Source organism: Oncorhynchus mykiss, chromosome 9 (assembly GCF_057628025.1).
Source record: "Oncorhynchus mykiss isolate SJ-2025 chromosome 9, ASM5762802v1, whole genome shotgun sequence".
Lineage (NCBI taxonomy): Eukaryota > Metazoa > Chordata > Actinopteri > Salmoniformes > Salmonidae > Oncorhynchus > Oncorhynchus mykiss.
Window position 1 is genome coordinate 19,230,559 of NC_143030.1, and position 14,423 is coordinate 19,244,981.

The window sequence follows — 14,423 nt, forward strand, 5'->3', positions numbered from 1 at the left end:
TGAGTTCTGAGTGCACTGTGAATGCAGTATCAATCAATGAAATGGATTTGTATAGCACTTTTTACAAAGACAATTGTCTCAAAGTGTTTTAGAACCAGAACAATAAAAACAATACAAACAATGAATACAACATGAACAAACACTCTACTGTAGACACCCCAAAACCAAGCCAGGCATTAGTCTGAGTCCCAGTCAGCCTCTGTTTAGAAGTAGTGCACTATATAGGGAATAGGGTGTCATTTCAGACAATTCTCCATCACTGTTTTAACTGTAGGGGTGTGGTTTGAGATGACCCCCCACGAGAGTGGCTTCTCCGGATTGGGCGCTTTCGTCCCCACTTCCTGTCTCAGGAGCCGGTTTAAAGGCGGGACTCTGATAGAGAAGAGGAAGGAAATGGACATGGTTCTGCTGCAAGGTGGGGAACGCAAAGACACACACATGTACACACACACACATGCACAAGCAAACGTGCACACACACATCAATGTAATGTTGTTTGTTTGTTGTTGCTGGGCAGGTATCTGTGAGAGTGCCTTCGCAGAAGGGCAGGTGAACAATGCTGAGGTAGCAAAAAATATCTGGGGCTTATTTGAAGGTAAGCCACAGTGCATCGCGCTAGTTACTCTGCAAGGCTAGTGTGTAGAATTGTAAGTTGTATTTCAGATCATTGAAACAACATTCCCTTTGAGTTCAGTTGTGATAAATAATGTTTATATTTTCATTTTTACCATATCTTTAGGTGACAAAAATGTCTTAAAATCAGAATAACTAATACTAAGGTAGTCTTTCACCCCTCCCCTTACCCCACCCATCCAGATAATAAAACACCCATCAAAGACAACGATAGAGAGACAAAATAAAAAAGATAAGTCGATAAGAAAGAATACAACACAAAGAAACAACAATGAAGAGAATCCCCTTCAATCAAAAAATAAATACAAAAAATGTAAACAATACTCCAAAACAATACTAGACAATAAACTACAGGACAATACTAGACAGTAAACTACAGGACAATACTAGACAGTAAACTACAGGACAATACTAGACAATAAACTACAGGACAATACTAGACAATAAACTACAGGACAATACTAGACAATAAACTACAGGACAATACTAGACAATAAACTACAGGACATTACTAGACAATAAACTACAGGACAATACCAGACAATAAACTACAGGACATTACTAGACAATAAACTACAGGACAATACTAGACAATAAACTACAGGACATTACTAGACAATAAACTACAGGACAATACTAGACAGTAAACTACAGGACAATACTAGACAGTAAACTACAGGACAATACTAGACAATAAACTACAGGACAATACTAGACAATAAACTACAGGACAATACTAGACAATAAACTACAGGACATTACTAGACAATAAACTACAGGACAATACCAGACAATAAACTACAGGACATTACTAGACAATAAACTACAGGACAATACTAGACAATAAACTACAGGACATTACTAGACAATAAACTACAGGACAATACTAGACAGTAAACTACAGGACAATACTAGACAGTAAACTACAGGACAATACTAGACAATAAACTACAGGACAATACTAGACAATAAACTACAGGACATTACTAGACAATAAACTACAGGACAATACTAGACAATAAACTACAGGACAATACTAGACAATTAACCACAGGACATTACTAGACAATAAACTACAGGACAATACTAGACAATAAACTACAGGACATTACTAGACAATAAACTACAGGACAATACTAGACAGTAAACTACAGGACATTACTAGACAATAAACTACAGGACAATACTAGACAGTAAACTACAGGACATTACTAGACAATAAACTACAGGACATTACTAGACAATAAACTACAGGACAATACTAGACAGTAAACTACAGGACATTACTAGACAATAAACTACAGGACAATACTAGACAGTAAACTACAGGACATTACTAGACAATAAACTACAGGACAATAGTAGACAATAAACTACAGGACATTAGTAGACAATAAACTACAGGACAATACTAGACAATAAACTACAGGATAATACTAGACAGTAAACTACAGGACAATACTAGACAAACTACAGGACAATAGTAGACAAACTACAGGACAATAGTAGACAATACTCCAAAACAATACTAGACAATAAACTACAGGACAATACTAGACAGTAAACTACAGGACATTACTAGACAATAAACTACAGGACAATAGTAGACAATAAACTACAGGACAATACTAGACAGTAAACTACAGGACATTACTAGACAATAAACTACAGGACAATAGTAGACAATAAACTACAGGACAATACTAGACAGTAACCTACAGAACAATAGTAGACAAACTACAGGACAATAGTAGACAAACTACAGGACAATACTAGACAATAAACTACAGGACAATACTAGACAGTAAACTACAGGACATTACTAGACAATAAACTACAGCACAATAGTAGACAAACTACAGGACATTACTAGACAATAAACTACAGGACAATAGTAGACAAACTACAGGACAATACTAGACAATAAACCACAGGACAATACTAGACAGTAAACTACAGGACATTACTAGACAATAAACTACAGGACAATAGTAGACAAACTACCGGACAATACTAGACAATAAACTACAGGACAATGCGAGACAATTAAAATACAGAACAATAGTAGACAATAAACTGCAGGACAATACTAGACAATAAACTACAGGACAATAGTAGACAAACTACAGGACAATACTATACAATTAACTACAGGACAATACTAGACAATAAACTACAGGACATTACTAGACAATAAACTACAGGACAATAGTAGACATACTACAGGACAATACTAGACAATAAACTACAGGACAATGCGAGACAATTAAAATACAGAACAATAGTAGACAATAAACTGCAGGACAATACTAGACAATAAACTACAGGACAATAGTAGACATACTACAGGACATTACTAGACAATAAACTACAGGACAATACTAGACAATAAACTACAGGACAATACTAGACAATAAACTACAGGACAATAGTAGACAAACTACAGGACAATATTAGACAATAAACTACAGGACAATACTAGACAATAAACTAGAGGACAATACTAGACAATAAACTACAGGACAATACTAGACAATAAACTACAGGACAATAATTGACAATAAACTACAGGACAATAGTAGACAAACTACTGGACAATAGTAGACAATAAACTACAGGACAATACTAGACAATAAACTACAGGACAATACTAGACAATAAACTACAGGACAATAGTAGACAAACTACAGGACAATACCAGACAATAAACTACAGGACAATAAACTACAGGACAATACTAGACAATTAAAATACAGGATAATAGTAGACACTAAACTACAGGACAATAGTAGACAATACACTACAGGCCAATGTTGGACAATAAACTACAGGACACTACTAGACAATAAACTACAGGACAGTAGTAGACAATACATTTGATTCCGTTCCCCCTACTCCATTCCAGCCAATACAATGAGCCCGTCCTGTTATAGCTCCTCCCACCAGCCTCCTCCGGTCCATTTATCTCCCCACACACAGGCAGTCGGATGGTTAAAAAAACGGCTTACTGTGTTGGGGACTGTCTGTGTGGGGAGATAAATGGACCAGAGGAGGCTGGTGGGAGTAGCTGTAGGACGTCAAGCTCATTGTAATGGCTGAAATAGAATAGGCCGTGAGTTTTACATGTCTCTACCAGGGCTACTTATCATGAGAGGAGGTTGTGTTTCCAAATCACCTCTGCTACACGTGACCAACCTGTTCTGTTCTGCAGGACACGAGAGCATGATGTTGAAAGAGAACATGAATATGGTTGAGAGAAGCGGGAAGGTAAAGGTGTGTGAGTGTGTGTCCTTCCGAGTGGTGAGGTGTGTGTCTGAGCTGATCAAGTACGCTGAGGACCCAGATCCACTGAAGACAAGGGAAGTCATCACCACACTGGGACAACTACTGGAAGGTGAGACACACACGTATACACACACTATTGCACAAAGACACCATAATCATGACCCCAGTGATAATGTGTATAATGACTCTAGGTCATGTGAGCAGTAAGGGTGAGATGCTGTGGAACATGGACCCTGAGAGTTGGAAGAGAACCAGCCTGGTGGAGAGAAAGAAGTTCATAGAGACAGTCAGTCTGGAGCTCATCCTCTCCTCAGACAGCTGGGCAAAAGACTGGGAGGACCAGCGCTGCAACTGCATCGGTAACAAAGGCATTATATTACTCCAACACCAGGTTAGCCTGTTGAACTACAGCCTGCACTCTGAGAAAAAAAAGGTTATTTGGCTGTCCGTGTGGGAGAGCACTTTGAAGAACCTTTATGGGTTTCATGTACTGTTGAACCCTATTAAGTTCCATGTATAACCTTATCTGGAAAAGGCTCTACGTGGAACCAAAAAGGGTTCCACATGAAACCCAAACGGGTTATCAAAGGGTTCTCCCACAGAGACAACTGAAGAACCCTTTATAGGTAGGTAGCACTATGTAGTACTTTTATACTTAGAGGCATTAGACCCTACATCTGCACAGGCAACACTAACTTCCACAGTACCACTGACCTGATGCCTTGGAGCTGAGTTTTTTACAGAAGGTTTGGGGACCTGGATGTAAAATGCAGTATGGTTATGTGGTAATATGGTCTTAGTGTAAGAGAGTATATGGCATTAGGTAGTTATAAACAGTGGACATCTGTATCTAGTACAGCTCCAATAGGGGAGGCTGGTGGAGGGAGAAATCAGAGGACTGCTTATTGTAATGCTTGGGAATGGCATCATGAACGGTATCAAACACATATCAAACACGAGTTTGGTACGATTTCTCAATCCGTTCCATCCGTTACAGTGAACCTATTTGAAGCCAATGATTTACTGCTGTGCCACAGAGCTTTGCTAAAATCTGTGGAGAAAAACCCCTCTGATAATCACACCTTGCTATTTTTTGCTGACCAGCAGATGTGTTCACTAATGTGCATTGTGAATGGATAAGGAAGCTCAGAGTAATGAACCTATTCTCGACACATTTGGCTGGAAAGCCTCAATGCTTAAGGAAGCTTAGTTTCCCCATCACTAATCCTAACCACTCCAAGTTAAAGGGTGGCTGAACTTCCTGATTTGGCCTAGTTTTAGAGTTGGTTCATTAAGAGATGCTAGTTGCCACGACTGAATTCAAAAGTGAGTTGGTTTCGGGGTGTGAATTGATGTGGGTGTCTGATCGCAGGTGGGAAGAGTTAGCCAAATTACTTCACCAATTATTGTGGTGTGTGACCGTGGCAAAATAGATTTGACTTTGGACAGCTGGGGCTACTTAGGGACAGTCAATCAATTTAAAAGAGGCAATTACACACCTTTCAGTTCTCAACAAATGCTTTATGTGTTTAAATTGAATTTCTACAATTTATAGTTGGTTTGAGGTTTTAAAGTCATTGAAATTTGGAGATTGTACATTGTGTAATTGACCGATGGTCTCTAACTAGCCCTATATGTCATGTATTGTCATGTTGTGTCTTTCTGTCCTTTCCTTTCACCCTGTCTCCCTCTGCTGGTCGTACTAGGTTACCGTTTCTGTCCCTCTTTCCCCCAGCTGTTCCTTGTCTTCTCTGACTACCTCATTCACCCCTTTTCCCACCTGTTCCCTTTTTCCCTCTGATTAGGTCCCTATATCTCTCTCTGTTTCTGCTCCTGTCTTTGTCGGATTCTTGTTTGTGTGTCTCATGCCTGAACCAGACTATCATCGTGTTTGCTGCAACCTTGTCCTGTCCTGTCGGAATCTACCTGTCCATCTGAGCCCACGTGTGTTCATCATTAAAGAAACTCTGTTTGTTAATTCGCTTTTGGGTCCTCATTCACGCACCTGACAGAAGAATCCGACCAAGAATGGACCCAGCGACTTCGGATCCTCTCCACTCAGCCGTCGAGATCCAGGGAGCGATGCTAGGCAGACACGAGCAGGAATTGTCTGCTGCTCGACATGCCGTTGAGACCCTGGCCACCCAAGTCTCCAACCTCACAGAACAGGTTCACCATCTCCGCCTCGATCCACCGGCCACTTCCAGGGCTTTCGAATCTCCGGAGCCCAGAATCAATAACCCGCCGTGTTACTCTGGGGAGCCCACTGAATGCCGCTCGTTCCTCACCCAGTGTGATATTGTGTTTTCTCTCCAGCCCAACACTTACGCCAGGAGCACTGCTCGTGTCGCCTACGTCATATCTCTCCTTACTGGACGGGCTCGTGAGTGGGGCACGGCAATCTGGGAGGCAAGGGCTGAGTGTACTAACCAGTATCAGGACTTTAAGGAGGAGATGATACGGGTTTTTGATCGATCTGTTTTTGGGGAGGAGGCTTCCAGGGCCCTGTCTTCCCTATGTCAAGGCAATCGATCCATAACAGACTACTCTATTGAGTTTCGCACTCTTGCTGCCTCCAGTGGCTGGAACGAGCCGGCTTTGCTCGCTCGTTTTCTGGAGGGTCTCCGCGCAGAGGTAAAGGATGAGATTCTCTCCCGGGAGGTTCCTTCCAGCGTGGATTCCTTGATTGAACTCGCTATTCGCATTGAGCGACGGGTTGATCTTCGTCACCGAGCTCGTGGAAAGGAGCTCGCGTTCTCCGTTGCCCCCCTCTCCGCATCACTACCATCTTCCTCTGCCGGCTCGGGAGCTGAGCCTATGCAGCTGGGAGGTATCCGCATCTCGACTAAGGAGAGGGAACGGAGAATCACCAACCGCCTCTGTCTCTATTGCGGTTCTGCTGGTCATTTTGTCACTTCATGTCCAGTAAAAGCCAGAGCTCATCAGTAAGCGGAGGGCTACTGGTGAGCGCTACTACTCCTGTCTCTCCTTCAAGATCCTGCACTACCTTGTCGGTCCATCTACGCTGGACCGGTTCGTCAGCTTCCTGCAGTGCCTTAATAGACTCTGGGGCGGAGGGCTGTTTTATGGACGAGACCTGGGCTCGGGAACATGACATTCCTCTCAGACAGTTAAGGGAGTCCACGGCCTTGTTCGCCCTGGATGGTAGTCCTCTCCCCAGGATTCAGCGTGAGACGCTACCTTTAACCCTCACTGTTTCTGGTAATCATAGCGAAACCATTTCTTTTTTAATTTTTCGTTCACCTTTTACACCTGTTGTTTTGGGCCATCCCTGGCTAGTTTGTCATAATCCTTCCATTAATTGGTCTAGTAATTCTATCCTCTCCTGGAACGTCTCTTGTCATGTGAAATGTTTAATGTCTGCTATCCCTCCTGTTTCCTCTGTCTCTTCTTCACAGGAGGAGCCTGGTGATTTGACAGGGGTGCCGGAGGAATATCACGATCTGCGCACGGTGTTCAGTCGGTCCAGGGCCACCTCTCTTCCTCCACACCGGTCGTATGATTGTAGTATTGATCTCCTTCCGGGAACCACTCCCCCCCGGGGTAGACTATACTCTCTGTCGGCTCCCGAACGTAAGGCTCTCGAGGATTATTTGTCTGTAGCTCTTGACGCCGGTACCATAGTCCCCTCCTCCTCTCCCGCCGGAGCGGGGTTTTTTTTTGTCAAGAAGAAGGACGGGTCTCTGCGCCCCTGCATAGATTATCGAGGGCTGAATGACATAACAGTGAAGAATCGTTATCCGCTTCCTCTTATGTCTTCAGCCTTCGAGATCCTGCAGGGAGCCAGGTTTTTCACTAAGTTGGACCTTCGTAACGCTTACCATCTCGTGCGCATCAGGGAGGGGGACGAGTGGAAGACGGCGTTTAACACTCCGTTAGGGCACTTTGAATACCGGGTTCTTCCTTTCGGCCTCGCTAACGCTCCAGCTGTCTTTCAGGCATTAGTCAATGATGTCCTGAGAGACATGCTGAACATCTTTGTTTTCGTTTACCTTGACGATATCCTGATTTTTTCACCGTCACTCCAGATTCATGTTCAGCACGTTCGACGTGTCCTCCAGCGCCTTTTAGAGAATTGTCTTTTTGTGAAGGCTGAGAAGTGCACTTTTCATGCCTCCTCCGTCACATTTCTCGGTTCTGTTATTTCCGCTGAAGGCATTAAGATGGATCCCGCTAAGGTCCAAGCTGTCATTGATTGGCCCGCCCCTAAGTCACGCGTCGAGCTGCAGCGCTTTCTCGGCTTCGCGAACTTCTATCGTCGTTTCATCCGTAATTTCGGTCAGGTGGCAGCTCCTCTCACAGCCCTTACTTCTGTCAAGACGTGCTTTAAGTGGTCCGTTTCCGCCCAGGGAGCTTTTGATCTCCTCAAGAATCGTTTTACATCCGCTCCTATCCTTGTTACACCTGACGTCTCTAGACAGTTCGTTGTTGAGGTTGACGCGTCAGAGGTGGGCGTGGGAGCCATTCTTTCTCAGCGCTCCCTCTCTGACGACAAGGTCCACCCATGCGCGTATTTTTCTCATCGCCTGTCGCCGTCGGAACGTAACTATGATGTGGGAAACCGCGAACTGCTCGCCATCCGGTTAGCCCTAGGCGAATGGCGACAGTGGTTGGAGGGGGCGACCGTTCCTTTTGTCGTTTGGACTGACCATAGGAACCTTGAGTACATCCGTTCTGCCAAACGACTTAATGCGCGTCAGGCGCGTTGGGCGCTGTTTTTCGCTCGTTTCGAGTTCGTGATTTCTTATCGTCCGGGCTCTAAGAACACCAAGCCTGATGCTTTATCTCGTCTCTTCAGTTCTTCAGTAGCCTCCACTGACCCCGAGGGGATTCTCCCTGAGGGGCGTGTTGTCGGGTTGACTGTCTGGGGAATTGAGAGGCAGGTAAAGCAAGCGCTCACTCACACTCCGTCGCCGCGCGCTTGTCCTAGGAACCTTCTTTTCGTTCCCGTTCCTACTCGTCTGGCCGTTCTTCAGTGGGCTCACTCTGCCAAGTTAGCCGGCCACCCTGGCGTTCGGGGTACGCTTGCTTCCATTCGCCAGCGTTTTTGGTGGCCCACCCGGGAGCATGACACGCGTCGTTTCGTGGCTGCTTGTTCGGTCTGCGCGCAGACTAAGTCCGGTAACTCCCCTCCTGCCGGCCGTCTCAGGCCGCTTCCCATTCCCTCTCGACCGTGGTCTCACATCGCCTTAGATTTTGTCACCGGACTGCCTTCGTCAGCGGGGAAGACTGTTATTCTTACGGTTGTCGATAGGTTCTCTAAGGCGGCTCATTTCATTCCCCTTGCTAAGCTTCCTTCTGCTAAAGAGACGGCACAAATCATCATCGAGAATGTTTTCAGAATTCATGGCCTTCCGTCAGACGTCGTTTCGGACAGAGGTCCGCAATTCACGTCTCAATTTTGGAGGGAGTTTTGCCGTTTGATTGGGGCTTCCGTCAGTCTCTCTTCCGGCTTTCACCCCCAGTCTAACGGTCAAGCAGAACGGGCCAATCAGACTACTGGTCGCATCTTACGCAGTCTTTTTTTTCGCAACCCTGCGTCTTGGTCAGAACAGCTCCCCTGGGCAGAATACGCCCACAACTCGCTTCCTTCGTCTGCGACCGGGCTATCTCCTTTTCAGAGTAGCCTCGGGTACCAGCCTCCGCTGTTCTCATCTCAGTTCGCCGAGTCCAGCGTCCCCTCCGCTCAGGCTTTTGTCCAACGTTGCGAGCGCACCTGGAAGAGGGTCAGGTCTGCACTTTGCCGTTATAGGACGCAGACTGTGAGGGCTGCTAATAAGCGTAGAACTAAGAGTCCTAGATATTGTCGCGGTCAGAGAGTTTGGCTCTCCACTCAGAACCTTCCCCTTAAGACGGCTTCTCGCAAGTTGACCCCGCGGTTCATTGGTCCGTTCCGTATTTCTCGGGTCATTAATCCTGTCGCAGTTCGACTTCTTCTTCCGCGATACCTTCGTCGCGTCCACCCGGTCTTCCATGTCTCCTGTATCAAGCCCGTTCTTCGCGCCCCCGCTCGTCTTCCCCCCCCCCCCCCATCCTTGTCGAGGGCGCACCCATCTACAGGGTCCGTAGGATTTTGGACATGCGTCCTCGGGGCCGTGGTCACCAGTACCTCGTAGATTGGGAGGGGTACGGTCCTGAGGAGAGGAGTTGGGTTCCCTCTCGGGACGTGCTGGACCGTGCGCTGATCGAGGATTTCCTCCGTTGCCGCCAGGTTTCCTCCTCGAGTGCGCCAGGAGGCGCTCGGTGAGTGGGGGGGTACTGTCGTATTGTCATGTTGTGTCTTTCTGTCCTTTCCTTTCACCCTGTCTCCCTCTGCTGGTCGTACTAGGTTACCGTTTCTGTCCCTCTTTCCCCCAGCTGTTCCTTGTCTTCTCTGACTACCTCATTCACCCCTTTTCCCACCTGTTCCCTTTTTCCCTCTGATTAGGTCCCTATATCTCTCTCTGTTTCTGCTCCTGTCTTTGTCGGATTCTTGTTTGTGTGTCTCATGCCTGAACCAGACTATCATCGTGTTTGCTGCAACCTTGTCCTGTCCTGTCGGAATCTACCTGTCCATCTGAGCCCACGTGTGTTCATCATTAAAGAAACTCTGTTTGTTAATTCGCTTTTGGGTCCTCATTCACGCACCTGACATATAGGAATATCCAAAATCAAACCACATTTACCACTGCCATTACTATTTGGTCACTGCATCTGCACTCCGAATTGATGATTACTTGATTGCTGCCAGCTGTGGGCAGGATTGAAATAAATCGACCTTCATTTACGTAGTGACAGGTACAAAACTATGTTTTTGTTTAATACAGTAAAATAAATGTTTCTGGCTCATATCAATGCCACGCTGTTTTCTAAATGAGAAGTTGTTTTTTAGGGAGAGTTTACTTTTAATGCCTAAACCTAACCTGTCGAAGTTAATGCTTAACCTAACCCTAACCTAACCCTTACCTTAACCACTCACACTTAACACCTAATACTGCTAACTGTACTACATAGTTGAGCTCTAACTTTTTTTTTTACCCTTTAGTAATGCTTTGTAAAAACGTGCAGATTCCACGCTACAGTAACTTGGACAGGTTATGTTGGCCTTGTACTATCGTTACAGCATGCACGTTTTGCTATGAGACGGTGTTGTACTGTCACGTTCCCAAACTCTCTCATCATAATGACATGAGATAAATGTTTATTCTCTTGTCCTCTCCAGAAAGGGAGAACTGAGATGATTTTTTACCAGTTAAGAATAATTTAAATTGGTGTGTCTCCCCCAGATTTAATCTTTTGGATTATACTGATCATTTTACTTCTGCCGAAAGAACAACGGGAATGGGGAACCACATCCAACTTCCTCTTCAAGATCAAAGGTACAGTAACATCAGAGCTCTTCCTAACATGATAGCATAACTAGTATCAGTCATCAGGATCTTATGTTTCCCTCAAATGTCAACTTTCTTGGTTCTCTCTTTCTACCCCTCCCCCGCTATCTCCCCGTTGGCTCTCTCTATCTCCCCGTTCCCTCTCTCTATCCCCCCACTCGCTCTTTCTACCCCCCCGCTCGCTCTTTCTATCCCCCCGCTCGCTCTCTATCCACTCGCTCTCTATCACCTGCTCGCTCGCTCTCTTTCTCTACCTTCCCCCGCTCCCTCAACCCCCCGCTCGCTCTCTTTCTCTACCCCCCCGCTCTCTCGCTCTCTCTACCCTCCCCCGCTTGCTCTCTCTACCCTCCCCCGCTTGCTCTCGGTACCCTCCCCCTCTCGCTCTACCTTCCCCCACTCGCTCTCTACCTTCCCCCGCTCGCTCTCTACCTTCCCCCGCTCGCTCTCTACCTTCCCCCGCTCGCTCTCTACCTTCCCCCGCTCGCTTGCTCTCTCTCTACCTTCCCCCGCTCGCTTGCTCTCTCTACCTTCCCCCACTCCCTCATTCGCTCTCTACCTTCCCCCGCTCGCTCTCTACCTTCCCCCGCTCGCTTGCTCTCTCTCTACCTTCCCCCGCTCGCTTGCTCTCTCTCTACCTTCCCCCACTCCCTCATTCGCTCTCTACCTTCCCCTGCTCGCACTCTACCTTCCCCCGCTCGCTTGCTCTCTCTCTACCTTCCCCCGCTCGCTTGCTCTCTCTCTACCTTCCCCCACTCCCTCATTCGCTCTCTACCTTCCCCCGCTCGCTCTCTACCTTCCCCCGCTCGCTTGCTCTCTCTCTACCTTCCCCCGCTCGCTTGCTCTCTCTCTACCTTCCCCCACTCCCTCATTCGCTCTCTACCTTCCCCCGCTCGCTCTCTACCTTCCCCCGCTCGCTCTCTACCTTCCCCCGCTCGCTCTCTAACTTCCCCCGCTCGCTCTCTACCTTCCCCCGCTCGCTCTCTACCTTCCCCCGCTCGCTCTCTACCTTACCCTGCTCGCTCTCTACCTTCCCCCGCTCGCTTGTTCTCTCTCTACCTTCCAACGCTCGCTTGCTCTCTCTCTACCTTCCCCCGCTCGCTTGCTCTCTCTCTACCCCCCTGTCTCGATCTACGCCCCCTCACTCTCTACCCCTCCTTTCGCTCTCCATCTCCCCAGATACTAGAGTTCCGGAGAGCATGCAACGCAATGAGAAGATTCACCTGGTAGACGCTGGGGTAAAGAACAACTCTCCCTACCCCCCCGTCCTGCGCACTTCGAGGAAGGTCGACCTCATCATCTCCTTGGACTTCAGCGAAGAAGACCCATTTGAGGCAAACACGCACACACATTTATTCCTATTCAAGCCTTTCAGACAAATATGAAGTGCCTAGGTAGTAGTGACCCCCTCTCTCTCTCTCCCTCTCTTGTGTGCTCTCTAGGTAGTAGTGTCTCTCTCTCATCCCTCTCTTGAGTGCTCTCTAGGTAGTAGTGACCCTCTCTCTCTCTCTCTCTCTCTTCCCTCTCTTGTGTGCTCTCTAGGTAGTAGTGACTCTCTCTCTCATCCCTCTCGTGTGCTCTCTAGGTAGTAGTGACCCCCTCTCTCTCTCCCTCTCTTGTGTGCTCTCTAGGTAGTAGTGACTCTCTCTCTCTCTCCCTCTCTTGTGTGCTCTCTAGGTAGTAGTGACTCTCTCTCTCTTCCCTCTCGTGTGCTCTCTAGGTAGTAGTGACTCTCTCTCCCCCCTCTGTTGCTCACTCTAGGTAGTAGTGACCCTCTCGCTCTCTCTCGCTCACTCTCTAGGGAGTAGTGACTAGGGCACGTGTCAAACTCATTCCATGGAGGGAGTGTCTGTGGGTTTTCGCTCCACCCTTGTACTAGATTGATGAATGGTCACTAATTAGTAAGGAAGTCCCCTCACCTGGTTGTCTAGGTCTTCATTGAAAAACCAAAAACCTGCAGCCACCCGGCTCTCCCTGGACTGAGTGACACCCCTGGCCTAGGGAGTAGGGCCTAGTAAGAAGGAAGTAGTGCCTAGGAATTAGGGAATAAGGGCTAGTATGGAGAAGGACATTGACATAACCATACTACTGGTCCTGCTCCTCACAGACGGTGTTTAGTGCCAAACAGTACGCGGATGAGCTGAAGCTTCCCTTTCCCCCAGTGAATGAGGATATAAGGAAGGAGAAAGACCATCCTCAGGACTGCTACGTTTTTGAGGGGCAAAACACTCCCACCGTCATGCACATGCCCCTGTTCAACCTGCGGAACTGCCATGGTGTGTGGTAGTCATCATAGTAGTCAGTGTCTCTCTGTCTATTATCCTTGTCTCTCTGACTACGCCCTATTCTGACTTAGTTTTTCTCTGTGTCATGTCTTTTTCCTGTACATCTGCACCAACTGTCTGTGTTTTATGATGGCATTAGTATTGTTTATCAGGAGCCACATTTGCTACAGCTACTCTTCCTGGGGTTCACACAAAACACAATGGTAAATCTAAACAAACTTAAAGATACCAAAAACAATTTAGTCCAATGTTGCTAAATATCACATGGCTGTCCATGGTAATAATTTCTGTGTGTGTATGTGTAAACAAGTAAAATGGAAAAGACTCACCCTACTTGTAGACTAGTTGAACACCAATGCCATCCTCGTCTCTTTCATGTAGACAAAACGGTCTATGGCTTTTAGTTTTTGTTGTCATAGGCTATCTAGCTAAAATTCTTGCTTGCCTAACTTCCTTGCATGGGCAACCATGACCAAGCTAAATTAGCTAGCTAGTTAACATGAGACTACTAGACTACATATAGACCCTACAGATGCGCGTGACTCTTGGCGGCAGTGCGTAGCCCATCGCCATCTTCACCCATTAAACAGCATAGATTTGTTTTTATTACTTCTAAACAAAACAACTTTTTGAGGTTCTCATACGCTTACAATGATGTTTTGATTCTTGCTTGAACAGTCGCTAGGATTATATTTGGTTGTGATCTTTGCAACATAACTATTTTCGATACAGCAGTTATCTAGAATGCTAAAGATCATTGAAATAGCAGGACATTCATACAAACCTTAAAATCCAATTATAATCCAAAAGTAGTGTGAAATGCACTCATAAG

At 46.3% G+C, this 14,423-nt stretch overlaps 1 protein-coding gene across 1 annotated transcript in view; it reads left to right on the top strand.

Annotated features, from left to right (window-relative positions):
• The window catches only part of LOC149980809 (cytosolic phospholipase A2 gamma-like), a 51,573-nt gene that overhangs the window by 35,163 nt on the left and 1,987 nt on the right, over nt 1–14,423 (top strand). Inside the window, exons 6-10 of the mRNA XM_090185684.1 lie at nt 275–595; nt 3,845–4,027; nt 4,110–4,277; nt 12,486–12,640; nt 13,396–13,582. Coding sequence (XP_090041810.1) covers nt 275–595; nt 3,845–4,027; nt 4,110–4,277; nt 12,486–12,640; nt 13,396–13,582 — 1,014 coding nt within the window. The remainder of the gene's footprint in view (nt 1–274; nt 596–3,844; nt 4,028–4,109; nt 4,278–12,485; nt 12,641–13,395; nt 13,583–14,423) is intronic.